At 41.9% G+C, this 14765-nt stretch overlaps 1 protein-coding gene across 1 annotated transcript in view; it reads left to right on the plus strand.

Moving 5' to 3' along the window:
- epha7 (eph receptor A7) overlaps positions 1 to 14765 on the plus strand; it is a 166625-nt gene that overhangs the window by 31092 nt on the left and 120768 nt on the right. Inside the window, exon 10 of the mRNA XM_061707495.1 lies at positions 600 to 755. Within this exon, the coding sequence (XP_061563479.1) occupies positions 600 to 755 (156 nt within the window). The remainder of the gene's footprint in view (positions 1 to 599; positions 756 to 14765) is intronic.

A 14765-nucleotide genomic window follows, 5' to 3' on the forward strand; every position in this document is an offset into this window, starting at 1 on the left:
GACTTGAATGTTTTATGTGAGAATTGCAGTAAAGGGATATTTGTTTTATTTTATTCAAGAAGCATTTTTATTCTATATATGCAGGCAGTTTATTTTTGTTTCATTTGTTTTATACATGTTGATATTGTGCAGACCTCTGTTAATAAAGGAACCTGTGTGACATTTGGCACGAGGCTTTGTATTAAAACTGAAAAACTGAAAAAAAAATGAAGCTAACAGAGATGCTAACAGAGATGCTATGCTATATATAATGCTTTGGGGGAAACCCCAATTATGGCACAGAAAAAATATCTATATATATCGAGTATCCCCATTCAAGCTAGAAAATATCGAGATATGACTTTTGGTCCATATCGCCCAGCCCTAGCCTGTAGTGTGATGATGTCAGATACAGCCGACTCAGAGTAGTAACAGAAAAAGTATCTACTCTACGTTAGACCCCTGGTGGAAAAGAAGCGAACCGAGGCGAGTTTGAGTCGGGCTGAGTAGGTACTAGTGGAAAAGCGCAGATGATTTCAGAGCTTTTGAACCGAGCAAAATAGGTTCATACATGCAAACAAGACTAAGTGTTTGTTTTTTCTTCCCTTTTCTTCCTGCAGCATGTGGTCGTGGTTTCTACAAGTCCTCGTCCCAGGACCTCCAGTGCTCGCGCTGTCCCTCACACAGCTTCAACGACCGCGAGGGCTCCTGGCGCTGCGACTGCGAGGACGGCTACTACCGGGCGCTCTCCGACCCGCCGTCCGTGGCCTGCACAAGTGAGTCTGCCGCTCTGGTTTCTGGGTAAACACAGCCCTAGCCACACATGTGAGGAGTCCAGGGGGGTTGGGGGGGGTGCAGATCTGATCCAGACTGCTCCAGCCAGCCAGCCAGCCAGCAGAATTGGTCTCATGAAAGCCCCAGATGTGCTCCGTAGCAGTTCCTCTGCCTCTCACTGTGTCATATAATTATGTTTGCCGGGCTCGGGTGTCTGCTTTCCGTCTTAGCCGGTTGCTAATGATGAGAAGTGCAATTTGCCATTTCCCGTCTGAAAGATTGCAATTACAGCGAGCGGCGGCAGCAGTGCTCCTTTGTCCTGGCCGGCGGAGCCGCTCCGTGACAGCCACTGATGGTTTGTTTACGCGGGGCCCAGGGATTTGGCCGGAGAGGTTGGGGCTCCCGTTCCCCCCACTCACAAACACGTTTACTGCAAAGTGCCGCTGCCTTTTATTTTCATTTCTCTCGCCCTCTTCGCTCGGCCGTGGGTTCGTGCGGATGCGGGTGCCGCGCCGGCCAGCGGGGACCTTGTTAGCGCTCGCCCTCGTCTCCGTTGGTGGACGGGTGCCGGAGCAACATCTGAGCACCTTATCTCTGCCGGTGATGTATCGCGGGACTCGTACGGGGAGAACCCCGGCAGCTGGAGTCGCACATCTGTCATCGTGATGACACAAATAAACATTTTACATTGCTGTGATTTACGGTTCCCAGGGATGGAAACGTTTTGGCACGCTGTGTAAATAAGAGCAGACTTTCAGATGTGAGGAATCCACATTTTAATTACGATAGAAAAAACCTTTCAAATGTCAAAGTATGTTCTCCTCATGAGGAGGACGTGCAGCGGCAAAACCTCCGAGCAGCTAAAGGCTGGAAATAGAAGTGGTGCTAAGGAAGCGACGGGAGGGACAGCTCGCAGGTGATGGGGTTAATCAGAGCGCTGCTGGAAATCAGCGTCTAAGAGCGCGTTTGCTGCACCACCAATGGAGGTTAAAGCTTTTGGGTTTTTATCGGGTATGTTTTGGGTTTGTTTCGTGTTTATTTCGTGTGTGTTTCGGGTTTATTTTTTGGTTAGTTTCGGGTGTGTTTCGGGTTTGTTTCAGGGTTTTTTTGGGTTTGTTTAAGGTTTGTTTCAGGTTTTTTTCGGGTTTGTTTCAGGTTTTTTTCGGGTGTGTTTCAGGTTTTTTTCAGGTTTATTTTTGGGTTAGTTTCGGATTTGTTTCGGGTTAGTTTTGGGTGTGTTTCGGGTTTGTTTCGTGTTTATTTTTGGGTTTTTTGGGTTTGTTTCGGGTTTGTTTCAGGTTTTTTTCGGGTTTGTTTCAGGTTTTTTTCGGGTGTGTTTCAGGTTTTTTTCGGATTTATTTTTGGGTTAGTTTCGGGTTTGTTTTGGGTTTTTTTCGGGTTTGTTTCGGGTGTGTTTCGGGTTAGTTTCGGCTGTGTTTCGGGTTTTTTTCGGGTTTATTATTGGGTTAGTCTCGGGTGTGTTTTGGGTTTGTTTCGGGTTTGTTTCGGGTTTATTTTTGGGTTTGTTTCTGGGTTTTTTCGGGTTTGTTTCGGGTTTGTTTCGGATTTTTTTCAGATTTTTTTCGGGTGTGTTTCGGGTTTTTTCGGGTTTATTTTTGGGTTAGTTTCGGGGTTTTTTCGGGTGTGTTTCAGGTTTTTTTCGGGTTTATTATTGGGTTAATTTCGGATGTGTTTCGGGTTTGTTTCGGGTTTTTTTCGGGTGTGTTTCGGGTTTTTTCCGAAATGTCTAAAGAACCGGATCCAGAACCGCCGCTCTCTTCGCTGGTCTGGTGGAAACGGCTCTCTATTGGGACAAGTTGAAACTGTGGACGGTGTGTCCTTCCGACCAACGAGGACCTGGTGTTTGTGTAACCTCCGCTGGGTCGGGGGGGCCTTGGGGCCCGCCGGATCCACGGCTGGCACGTCTGGGGAGGAAACCTCAATGCTGAATGGTATATTTAGGTTTAGGAATGACATGTGCTCCTGTTAGGGGAACTCTACCAGGTAGGATGTCATGTCCTAATGGCACTTTTCCACTAGTACCTACTCGGCTCTACTCATCTCAACTCAGCTGGTTTCTTTTCCATAACAATTCAGCACCTGAAGCAGAAGTAGGAGGTTGGAGTGAAGCTGCTGTGATGTATTTGATTGTGTAAACGAAGAAGACAACAACACTAAAGATGTAGAACTTGTTTGTCAGTTGGGAGCTGCGAGCAGCTATGAAGTAGGGCTGGGCGATTTTGGACAAAAATAAAGTCCCGATTTTTTTTTTCTCTGAAAACCCGATTTTCGATTTCGATTTTTTTGGTAAAACTACAAAAGACAATGGAATAAATTGTTTCAAATATTTTATCTTTATTTTTAAAGAAAAACAGCAAACAAATTTCCCTATTGGGAATGAAGTGCAATTGAAAGATACTGTAAATCCTCCTTGAGTTTAGTAAAGTGACAACATTTACCATTTTCTTGACCAAACAAAGATGACTAGACGAGCTCTGTCTGTAATGCAGCCAGCTGCAAAAAAGGAAAATCTATTTTCCGATTTTCCTTTTTTTAACATCGTCTTGATTAATAAATCCGATTTAGATTTAAAATCGATTAATCGCACAGCCCTACTATGAAGTGACAGAGCTCCTGGTAGATCTGGTCGTTCCTTATCTCCGTCTAGATCTTTTTAATTCTCTCCTCAGCACCAGGTTTATGAACATCTGCACCTCAGAGTTGGATCATGAAACAGACTTTTGCTGCCATTGCTGGTCGAATAAAATTAACAAGAATCCGTCAGAGTTGCTCTTTCTCTGATTTCCTCCTCCTGACTCAGACGTCTGACTCCAACCCCCCGACCAATCGGTGGCCTGTAGTGTGATGATGTCAGATACAGCCCACTCAGCTGCTTAGAACCTCAGCAGAGTAGTTACAGAAAAAGTATCTACTCGGCACGTTAGACCCCTAGTGGAAAAGAACCAAACTGAGGCGAGTCGAGCCAGCTCAAGACGTATGAAATGAAAACTGTGGCAACGAAAACCAACGGTGGTTTGAATACTATAATAATTAGGAAAAGGGCAGCATTTGCTCTTGTCTTGTACCTTCGCTTCTCTGAGGCTGTTGGAGGTGCTTAGAATAAATATTTCACCTTCTCTATGTTTCTAGTGTAACTGACAGCGGTTAAGAGCAGAGAAGTATCGAATTAATTATTGCTTTTGAATAAAATACTAATAAATGCGGTTTGGAAATCTGTCTTTATTTACATTTTACACATTGTCCAAAGCGGATTGCACGTGTAGCGCTAAAAACGACTGAATCAGTGGTGTGCAGGGAAAGTCCTCGTCGTGCCGTTTTTATCCCAGTCCACACAAGCGGGGCCGAGCCAGCGATGGGATGTTGGTGTGCAGCGTTTGCTCCGGCTTGCCTGCACACTCAATCACACAATCAAAGTGGGGGATTTAAGGGATTGGAGCGTGGATTGGATGTTGTAAATATCATGTGAAGAAGGATTCTTTGTTATTTATGAGCATCTGGGAGGCAGCTCGTTAGGCAACATGTCTGTTTCTGCCTGGCCGAGACCTTTCCCCTCCGAGTCTCTCACTGGTGTTTACGTTGCCAGAGGTCTGCAGCTTCAAGCTTTTATGTTTGGAGGGGAATGATGTTATCGGTTACATGGAAGAGGATAGTTAAAGTGGTTGCAGTGTTTACTCGGATAAAAGGGCGACCCGTGCGCCGCTGGTGTCGCGCAAACAATAGCATGTTGTTTTAGTTGCCGTCTCGCGCCCGACGCTGCAGAGGAATGTAGCTCAGCGGTGTCTGGGTGTGTCTCAGCTCTTCCCCTCGTGCTGGATGGTCGGGGAGCAGAACCGGAGAGAGCATTTCTGAGCACTGACTTTGGGTAACGGTTGCATGAGGCCCACGTAAAGTTTATCGTTTTTATATCCACATCAGCTACAGCAAAACTGCAGCTATTCTTCCTGGGGTCCAACACATACAGGACTGTCTCAGAAAATTAGAATATCGTAATAAAGTCCTTTATTTTCTGTAATGCAAAAATGTCATACATTCTGGATTCATTACAAATCAACTGAAATATTGCAAGCCTTTTATTATTTTAATATTTCTGATCATGGTTTACAGCTTAAGAAAACTCAAATATCCTACCGTATCTCAAAAAATTTGCAATATTCTGGGAATCTTAAACTGTAAGCCATAATCAGCAATATTAAAATAATAAAAGGCTTGCAATATTTCAGTTGATTTGTAATGAATCCAGAATGTATGACATTTTTGTTTTTTTAATTGCATTAAAGAAAATAAAGAAATTTATCACAATATTCTTATTTTCTGAGACAGTCCTGTAATACACAGTACATTACAACAAAAAGTTAAAAGCAAACCTAAAGAGGTAGCGTATAAAAAAAGAAAGGAAAAACAGAAAAACAAAGAAAATTTTAGGTATAAATACAACAAATTCAAGCAATGTATAGTTATCATAGTTTGCACCAATAGCCATTTTTAATAAATATTCATTTATATATACATATATATATATATATATATATATATATATATATATATATATATATATATATATATATATATATATATATATATATATATGTAAAGGCGACCATGCTGAACGAGTCTGTACCCCGGCGGCTCATAGGTGGACGAGGATGTAAATGAGAAACAAGAGTGTTGTTCTTGTGCCGTCCAGGCAAATTAAGGCTGGATCTGCATAATTCACATCTGGAAAAGCTTTCATTAAATGGACATTGGGTTTTTCTGTTTTGCTATCCGGTTTACCCCCCCCCCCCCCCCCCCAACCACAAACCAACGCTTTGTTTGCTCTGTTACTGCGGAAACAACAATGTAATAAATTCTGCCTGGCTGCAAACGGATGATGCTCTCATCTGCACGGAGACGCCTGGACTTGACTGGGAAAAGGGGGACGGCTTCCCGAGACCGCAGCGCTGTGGCAACACTTTAAAATGAAGGGGCAACAAGACAAAGGCATGCTGCCAAACATGCAGCGGCAGCATGGCCTGCTACAGTGGCACGAACAAAAGCCAGCGCGGCTCCCCCGAGCCCACAGAACGGTATTTGGGCGAGCCCGGATGAATTCATTTCAATGGCTGGGGAACGAGAGACGGGGCGTGTGGAGTCGCTGAACGTGCGACGGGGAAGTCGTGCAGGACGCCGCGGCATTAGAAGTACACAAAGCCGGATTTAGCTCTGTTTGCTCAGTGCTGATGAGTTCAAAGTCCAGGAGTCTGCTCCTGGTCTCACCTGGAGAAACAATCCACAGCTGACACTTTGACTCAGCTTGAGATCAGCCCAGTTTGGGGGGGGATTGTCCAGTTCAGGGGTCGGCAACCCAAAATGTTGAAAGAGCCATTTTGGACCAAAAACACCAAAAACAAATATGTCTGGAGCCCAAAAAATGAAAATTCTTGTATAAGCCTTAGAATAAAGGCAAATGGCGAAATGTCGAGAAAAAAGTTGAAATGTTGAGAAAAAAGTCGAAATGTCGAGGAAAAAGTCGAAATGTCGAGGAAATAGTCAAAATTTCGAGAAAGAAGTCGAAATGTTGAGAAAAAAAGTCGAAATGTCAAGATTAATGTTGAAGTACAATCTCGAGAAAAAAGTTGAAATGTTGAGGAAAAGGTCAAAATTTCGAGAAAAAAGTCAAACTTTCGAGAAAAAAGTCGAAATGTCGAGATTAATGTTGAAGTACAATTTCAAGAAAAAACTCGAAATGTCGAGATTAAAAAGCAAAGGAAAAAGGAAGAAAAGAGAAAAAAAGCAAAAAAAGAAGAAAAAAAAAAGAAAAAAGAAGAAAAAAAAGGAAAAAAAAGGTCAAACATTTTTAAAAATGCTCCAGGGGGCCACTAGGGCGGCGCTAGAGCCGCGGGTTGCCGACCCCTGGTCCAGTTGTTATGTTTCTGCTGTGATGACTGTGTTCATCAAGTGAGACGCGTCGGCAGCAAGTCATTACCTGACGGACTGAAGTGTGCAGATGTCCTGTCATTGACACAGCGACTACAACTACGGCTGGATTCAGAGAATGAACTGTGGATATATTAAGCAGAACGGGGGACGGTGTAGCCAGGATGGTCGCGGCGCACGAGAGCCGTGGAAGCTCAGAGCTGCTCGTCCTCTCCATGCTGGATATTGTGTCTGACTAGGGTTGCCAACTCCCTGAAAGATAAATAAGGGAGCCCTCACCGGCCGGCCGACCCGGTTGCCTTCACCCTTCCTGGCGTGGTGGATTTTTTTAGCCCCTTTTTTTTGAGAGAAATTATTTTTTAACTATTTGACTCGAACCTGAATTGAATTAGATGCATATTTTTAAATGTTCATGAACACATGGAAAACTAATTATTACTTAATACAAAATAACAAAATGAACTGAATAAAATAAGTATCTTTCTTAAACAGAAACCTGTCCTGCTTAACTTAAAATTGTGTAAATAAATATAAAACAATAGAAAGAAAACAGAACATCCATTCTGTAATTGTGCACATTTTTAGTGCAACAACAAAAGTGCAAACAGAAAGTGTGTAGAAAACTTGTAAACGTATTTGAGCCTCAAAGGCCATGACTGTAGCTACAGTTGGAGTAAAACAGAAACAAATAACTTATGAACTCAACAGCTCAATGCCATTTTCCATTGGCATTTTATGACTATTTTTGACTCTCACAGTAATACGACAAAGTGCGTCTCTTTTCAGCTCAATACGGGACGCTACTTTAGTTTATAAATACGGGACAAATCCGTTTTTTAAGGGACGGCTGGCAACACTATGTCTGAACCAAAAATGAGCCGCTAACTGTCCAAGTATAAGAGCCACCATGACAAAGGATTCTCAGTTTAAAGTGTGAAAGCAAACCTTGTTTGTCATTCAAACACGGAGACACAGTGGCAATGTTTAGAGGCTGCAGTCTACAGTCTCCCCACTGGAGACCGAACCCCCCCTGAACTGAACTGGATTTAAATGATTGTATTAGATTAACATCCCTCAAAGTTACATGGACTGGGTTATAGTTGTTCTGACTGGAGCTATAATTCATTTCAACTTGTCTGTGTTGTTTTTAAGGTGCTCTAAGATGTGGTGTGAAGTGAAACCACATCAATTAAGAGATTTAACTTGAATTGAATCTCTTCTGAGACGTCGGCTGTGGCGTGCCGCCTCTGAATTACGGCTGACTCATTTAAACAGCACTTTAACACGTTACGCTGTAAGATGATTCACTTCCTGCCGGCGTGTAACGGGGATGATGAAGTGCGAGGCACGGCCTCGCCTTAGTCTGCCCTCAGCTTTACCGTTAACATCATCACTCATTTACTCAGAGAAATGGCACATCCTCATAGCTCGCTAAGTAAACACCCAGCTCAGAAGTCACATACAGTGGCAAGAAAAGCTTTGGAACCTCCTGGAAATGACAGTTTCGTTTATTCAGAGCTGAAATAATCCGGCTACGAAGCAACACACCGCCTCACCGCTTTAAAAATGTGGAATCATTTATGAATAGAACGAAACCACAATGAAGTCTGTGATGAACTTGAACCTGTGCAGCGATGTCTGGACCTCGGGACATCCGTATAAAGCACAGCGCCAAACATTAACAAGCCTCTTCATGAGTTTTTTGTCTCTTTTTCCTTTGAGTGAATTCCGCAACCTTAGTTTGAGCATGTTAATGTGCTTTTTTCCAAGCCTTATTCATCCGCTTTTCTCAGTTCCTTTCAGCGTCTGACACAGACAAGGACATAACTCAGGCTCGGCTAGTGACAACAAACCACCAATCTCTCAGAGAAGCACGGCGGCAACCGTACAGATCTTGCTCTCAGAGACAGGTCCATTACTCACTTCTTTAACCATCCTGAGCGGATGTTAGCGCTCCGCTCCGGCGTCCCCCCAACTCATCAAGGGCGGGCGCGCACACGCACGGGCGAAAACGGCAGAAAGTTCCCCCTCTCGCAGTGTCCTCTGGCTGTTCCTCCTGGGTAATCACCTTGTCCGAGTCGCACAGTAATTACTGGAGTTGCCTAATGCACACTTTCCATTATTCATTTTCATTAACTTTGAGGCTCCATTTGATGACCCCATACCATTATGTGTAAATATGTATTTTTAACTTCCTGATCATTGACCCAGCACAGATTCGGCTTCACTTTCTGGACGTGCATTTCTTTATTCATTGCTGGATTAAGCTAGTGTGATTGGTAGTCACTGTGATTCCCCTTTTTTATGCCTTTTTCCACAATGAATGGTAATTGAAAATGAATTTGCACTGCCTGAATAAATAGCCTGACAGATTTTAGATTTTTTTTATTTTACAGAGGTTTCTAAAGCTACCATATCATAGTCCTTAGCAAAACAGTGACAGGGGCCCATCACTGGCACACAGAGATTAAGGACGTGTCCGCGAGGATAGATTAAATTAGATGAAGATGTAATGTGGAGACGTGTAAAAGGCAAATCCGTTGTGAATAAAGATGAGGAGGAGACTCTAAGAAGTATGGCTCTGAAGGCATTGTTTCCCATGTGTGATGTGCTTAAAGGGGGCGGAGGGAGGAGGCTTTTATTTGCCGAACGTTTGTCCACGCTATTCATATGCAAAGCTGAGAAGATGAGATGCATGTGATGCGGACGGCCGTTAGGACGCTGTCCCCCTCAGAGGAGAAGCCCGGCCTGAAGTCGCTGACAGGTCGGGGAGTTGGGCATCCATCATGCGGCAGCTGTGAGCGGCGCCGCTGCGACCTTGGGCCTGAAAGGGGAATTTGGGAGCGGTCTGCTCCATCAAGCCCCCACTGCCCTCGCCACAACCCCTCAAAAATGTGCCACCTCAACAAGTTTACACCCGTCTGAGGGTCCAATCCTTCCCGGAGTCCCAAGGGGCTGTGGACGGGCAGCAGATGGGAGGTGCTGATGTAACTGCCACATTTCAGTACTACTCTACTTCCTGTTGACGTTTTACAACAGACATCATTTCAAGCCACTTCCCAGAGAGTCCAGTTCAATGCAGTTCAATCCAAATCAATAGAATTATCACCAATTATGACCGGGCGTCCTCTCGTCTCGATGTCTAATGGGTTCTGTGAGTGGCAGCTTGGAGCTTCCAGAGGAAGCTGAGGCGATGGTGAGCCGTTCTCAAGCACTCTCAAACATAACAAATAATTGGGAAAAACTTAAAAAAAAACTCTGTCTGATGGAGTTTCTTCTTTCCCCCGAAGGTTTGTTCCCATGTTTCACTAATTACTTTAGTAATAACTGGGTTTGAAAGAGCTGGATGATGAATAATTGTATTTGCAGGAATATAACAATGTGATAAATGAGATTGTTCTAATTACATAGACTTCAGTCACATTGTGGTCACATGACACAAGCGAGGGCAAACTCGGGTCACTGATCTGCAACAAGGTTATTGTCTAAGAGTGTCAGAATTATTTGGGTTGTGGTTTTGGTTGTATTTCGGAGTGCTGGGGATGGTGTGGGAGTTCTGAATAGATTTATAACGATTCACTTCGACTCAGACCCCAAGTTGTAAACTTGTAAATTGGACAGCTTAAACTTGATCTGTAAAGAAAACTGCCTCAAGTCTCCATCACTTCTCACTCATTTTGAGATTTTTGTGCAGGAAAAGGAGCTCATTGACATGATCTGGGGATAGGTAGCTCCTTTTAGCTCCTTTTAGCTCCTGTTAGCGGTGACAATATCGCCCAAGTTGAAAAAAAACCCTCTGCGAGGCAATACTGGTCCCTGGGACACAAAGGTGTACGCAAGGCGATCCAACAGTGGAGAATTGGCTGGCAATGTTAGCAATTCCCTCAGTTTGTTTTCTTTTGCTCCGGGCGGCTTGTTTTTGGAAGCTAACGCTAGTGTAGCATGATACCTTGTCAGGTTTGTCTACTATAACTGAACTCCACTTGTCAGATCTTGCATACTACTTTGGTTTTATCCAGCTCTTTGTCCTTTGTTGTTTTAACAAACAGACTTGAGTTGGGATTGGTTGCTGCGCAGACTCTTACTTGCGTCGGCCGTTTTGTGTGTGCACACTCGTGCGCTTGAACGTCAACCCGGACATCACGCTCGAGACTGATGGGATTAGCGAGAAAACTCAAATATCCTATCTCAAAAAATTAGAATATTCTGGGAATCTTAATCTTAAAATGTAAGCTATAATCAGCAATATTAAAATAATAAAAGGCTTGCAATATTTCAGTTGATTTGTAATGAATCCAGAATGTATGACATTTTTGTTTTTTTAATTGCATTACAGAAAATAAATAACTTTATCACAATATTCAAATTTTCTGAGACAGTCCTGTATATAAGTTTAACCTTTTAAGTTGAATTATTGAAATAAATTAACTTTTACACCATATTCTAATGTTCTGACCTTCACCTGTAGGTTATATTATACATCTGGGCTGATATTTCACTTGCTATATGGTTGGCTGTCATGCAGGTTCAATGCTATTAAAGCACTTTAAATCAAAGCATTTTGGCTTTTCATATAAAATAAATACATTTCTATGCAGTTTAGAAGTTTTGGGGATGACCCTTTTTTTTGGCGCCTGCACTGCTGAAATCTTATTTCTATTTCTGAAAGGTGGCAACCCCTAGGTCAAGCCATCCAGCAGAGCCCAACTAGAGTTCTACATTGAACATTAAAGACGAGGATATATTAAATGTCAACCCTCGCTGCCTAAACATGACGCCATCTGCATGAGAGGCATGTGCATAACGACAGACAGTACATCAAACAGCACGTAATGGATGGACCAGGCTCCAGCGTGATTCATATCACATCATGCAGCAACTCATTTCATCACACGCGCCTGCAGGAAAAGGCAATTTATCTAATGGATCTAATATTGTGTTGGTTAAAACATACAGGGAATATGAAACTTCATAAATCCAAGTGTTTGTCTAAAAACTTTCAATTAATAACTCTGCCTGGAAGTTCAGCTCCAGTCGGGAAAAGGTCAGACTAGCTGTCAGCCCCTTTTCTGAGGATTTATGCTAAAAGGTTTTGGCAACCGAATAATTTTTGGGGCATGGAGGAGAAATGACAAAAAAATTGTCTTTTTTTTAATCTACTTTTTTTTTATTTTTTAAATTGCGTAATTGTTGCTTTTGTTTTTTTTTATTATTGCATTAATTGAAATTTGATTTCTTAGGAAAAAGGGACAGATAAAATAAGCTTAGTCTTCTTTCTGTTCCCTTTCATTCAAGGAAAGAGATTTGTTTTAATTATATTGAACTGTTTTGTTTTTCTTTTAACCCTTGTACTGTCTTTGGGTCAAAATGACCCAATTCTTCTATCCTTCTTTCCTCCTGCCATGCTCTCTCCTTCCTTCTTCCCTTCCTCTTTTCCTCCTTTTTACCCTCCTTTACTCCTTTTTCTTCCTACCTCCCTTCTGTCATTCGTTCCTTTATTACCTTCTTTGCTTTTCCTTCCTTCTTTCCTTATTTTATCCATTCCTTCCTTCTTCCCTCCCTTCTTTCCTTTCTTTCTCCCTTCCTTCCATCTTTTCTCCCTTCTTTCCTCCCCTCCATCTTTTCTCCCTTCCTTACTCCCTTTCCTACTTCCTTCCTTCTTTTCTCCTTTCTTCCTTACTTCCTTCTTTCCTTCATTCCTTCTTTTCTCCCTTCACCCTCTCTTGACCCAAAGACAGCACAAGGGTTAATGAATGAAATAAAGAATAAATAGATAAATAAATATTAAAATGACCTAAACAAATGAGTGAAAGTATGAAATGATAAGTATTTGCATGGGGCTTCTCTACTGTCTGGTTCTACCTGAGCCGTGTTCCTGTGCATGTTTGCATGGAGTGGTACATGGCTCTGGTCGTGCAGCGCGTCCCCCGCCGCCGTTGCTCCGTACTGGCCGTGGACATGTAAAATCAATGGAAATCATTGCATCTGTTTGTATCCACACTGTAATCAGATGAGGCCATGCAAATGCCGTGTGCTGCCTCAAAACAGGATAGACATGAGCAGACGTGGGGCCGTGGAGACGTGCAGCTAGCCGCGGTGTCGGGTGCTCGTCCCGGACCCGGCACCGTGCAGCTGCTCAGAGCTGCCACTAAACGCCTCTGGCCGTCTCCGTTTTCTGCCGTTTCAGCGTTTAAAAAAAACATTAGTTTTTTTATTGTGTTTTTATTTTTTATTGTTTGCACTCGTAAAAAGGAACATTACAGAGAGGAAAAAAGTTAAGGAAAGATGTGCGGGAGAGGTCATAAAAACCCGAAGGGCTTATAAGCGACTCTGCCCTCCTAAAAACAAGAAAAAATCCAAAACAATAATTCACAAAACCATATAAGCACAATACAAAGGCCTATACAGAATAACTGATAACTGAGTTATACAATACTTCAGAATACAATTAAATAGCTTAGAAATATATTTGAATAGTAGTGAATGAAAAACACAGATATATAAAAAATCTATCAACTTTTTTTCAGCTTTCTTTTGAATGCAGATAATGTTGGGCATGTTTCACTTAGATGTTTTAAACTGTTCCACAGCACAAAACCTTGATACTAGGGCTGTCAAACGATTATTTTTTTTAATCGCGATTAATCGCATAATTTCAAAAGTTAATCGCGATTAATCGCATTTTGAATTGCATGTTTAAAATTCTGTTATTTCGCATTTCAAGGCAGTTTTAAGCCCATAATGTAAATCATTTCTTACCATTGTGTCTTAATTGGGAATCAAATGAACACAAAGAAAGAATTTCCTTTTTGACCTTTTGTATTTTCTTTCAAAAAAGTGCCATGTAGACCAACTTAAAACACTGTCTATTTCAAATACAGTTTTTCAAATTAAACAAAGTGCCATATAGACAGGGCTGCACATAATTATTTTGGTCTGGTGCTCAGAGGAGCCCCTGGATATGTGACTTGGGCCTCCAAAAACGCGGTGACCCGTCTCGCCGGATCGATAAAAGAGGGATGCAGGAATAAGTTATAGGCAAAACGATATTTATTCACTTATAAAGATGAATGGCTCAATATGGTCCTTTACAAAGTTAATTTATTTCAATAATTCAACTAGAAAATGGTGTAAAAGTTAATTTATTTCAATAATTCAACTAGAATATGGTGTAACAGTTAATTTATTTCAATAATTCAACTAGAATATGGTGTAAAGGTTCATTTATTTCAATAATTCAACTAGAAAATGGTGTAAAAGTTAATTTATTTCAATAATTCAACTAGAATATGGTGTAAAAGTTAATTTATTTCAATAATTCAACTAGAATATGGTGTAAAAGTTAATTTATTTCAATAATTCAACTAGAATATGGTGTAAAAGTTAATCTATTTCAATAATTCAACTAGAATATGGTGTAAAAGTTAATCTATTTCAATAATTCAACTTAAAAGGTGAAACTAATATATTACCTAGTCTTATTACATTCAAAGCAAGATATGTTAAACCTTTATTTGTTATAATTTTGATGATGGAATTGTTTATTGATTTCATAAAATATTCTCTAATTTATTTTTTATTTGGGGTTTTCAGAAACTTTGAGCCATAATCAGAGCAGCGTCTTGCTGGCGCAGGTAACTGCTGCACGCAGTGATGGACACTGGCTGATTTATGGTTCCGCGTTGCACCAACGCAGAGCTTACAGGGTAGGGTACGCGGGAGCGCGAACGTACGGTGCGCGTCGCCGCGTAACATCATGCAGCCACTTCTCGGCGAACACACGTTTTCTGTTTCTATCCACGGGTAGTGGTTCAGTTTGGCGTCTCTTTGTAGTTGGTGGTGGTGGAAGTTTACTTTAGGAAACAGCAAACATGGCGCTACCATGGATGTATTATAAAACAGAGCTACAGACGCTACAGAGGAGTCTTCTTCTTCTTGAGGTTTATTGGCGGTTGGCATCCAGTTTTTTCCGGTGCATTACCGCCCTCTTCTGGATCATTACAGAAGAGTCGACTACGGGTGAGTAGAAGGGACAAAAAGGTTTGCGATTAAAATGCGATTAAAAAAAAATAACG

This window comes from Cololabis saira, chromosome 18, assembly GCF_033807715.1.
Source record: "Cololabis saira isolate AMF1-May2022 chromosome 18, fColSai1.1, whole genome shotgun sequence".
In the NCBI taxonomy this organism is placed as follows: Eukaryota; Metazoa; Chordata; class Actinopteri; order Beloniformes; family Belonidae; genus Cololabis; species Cololabis saira.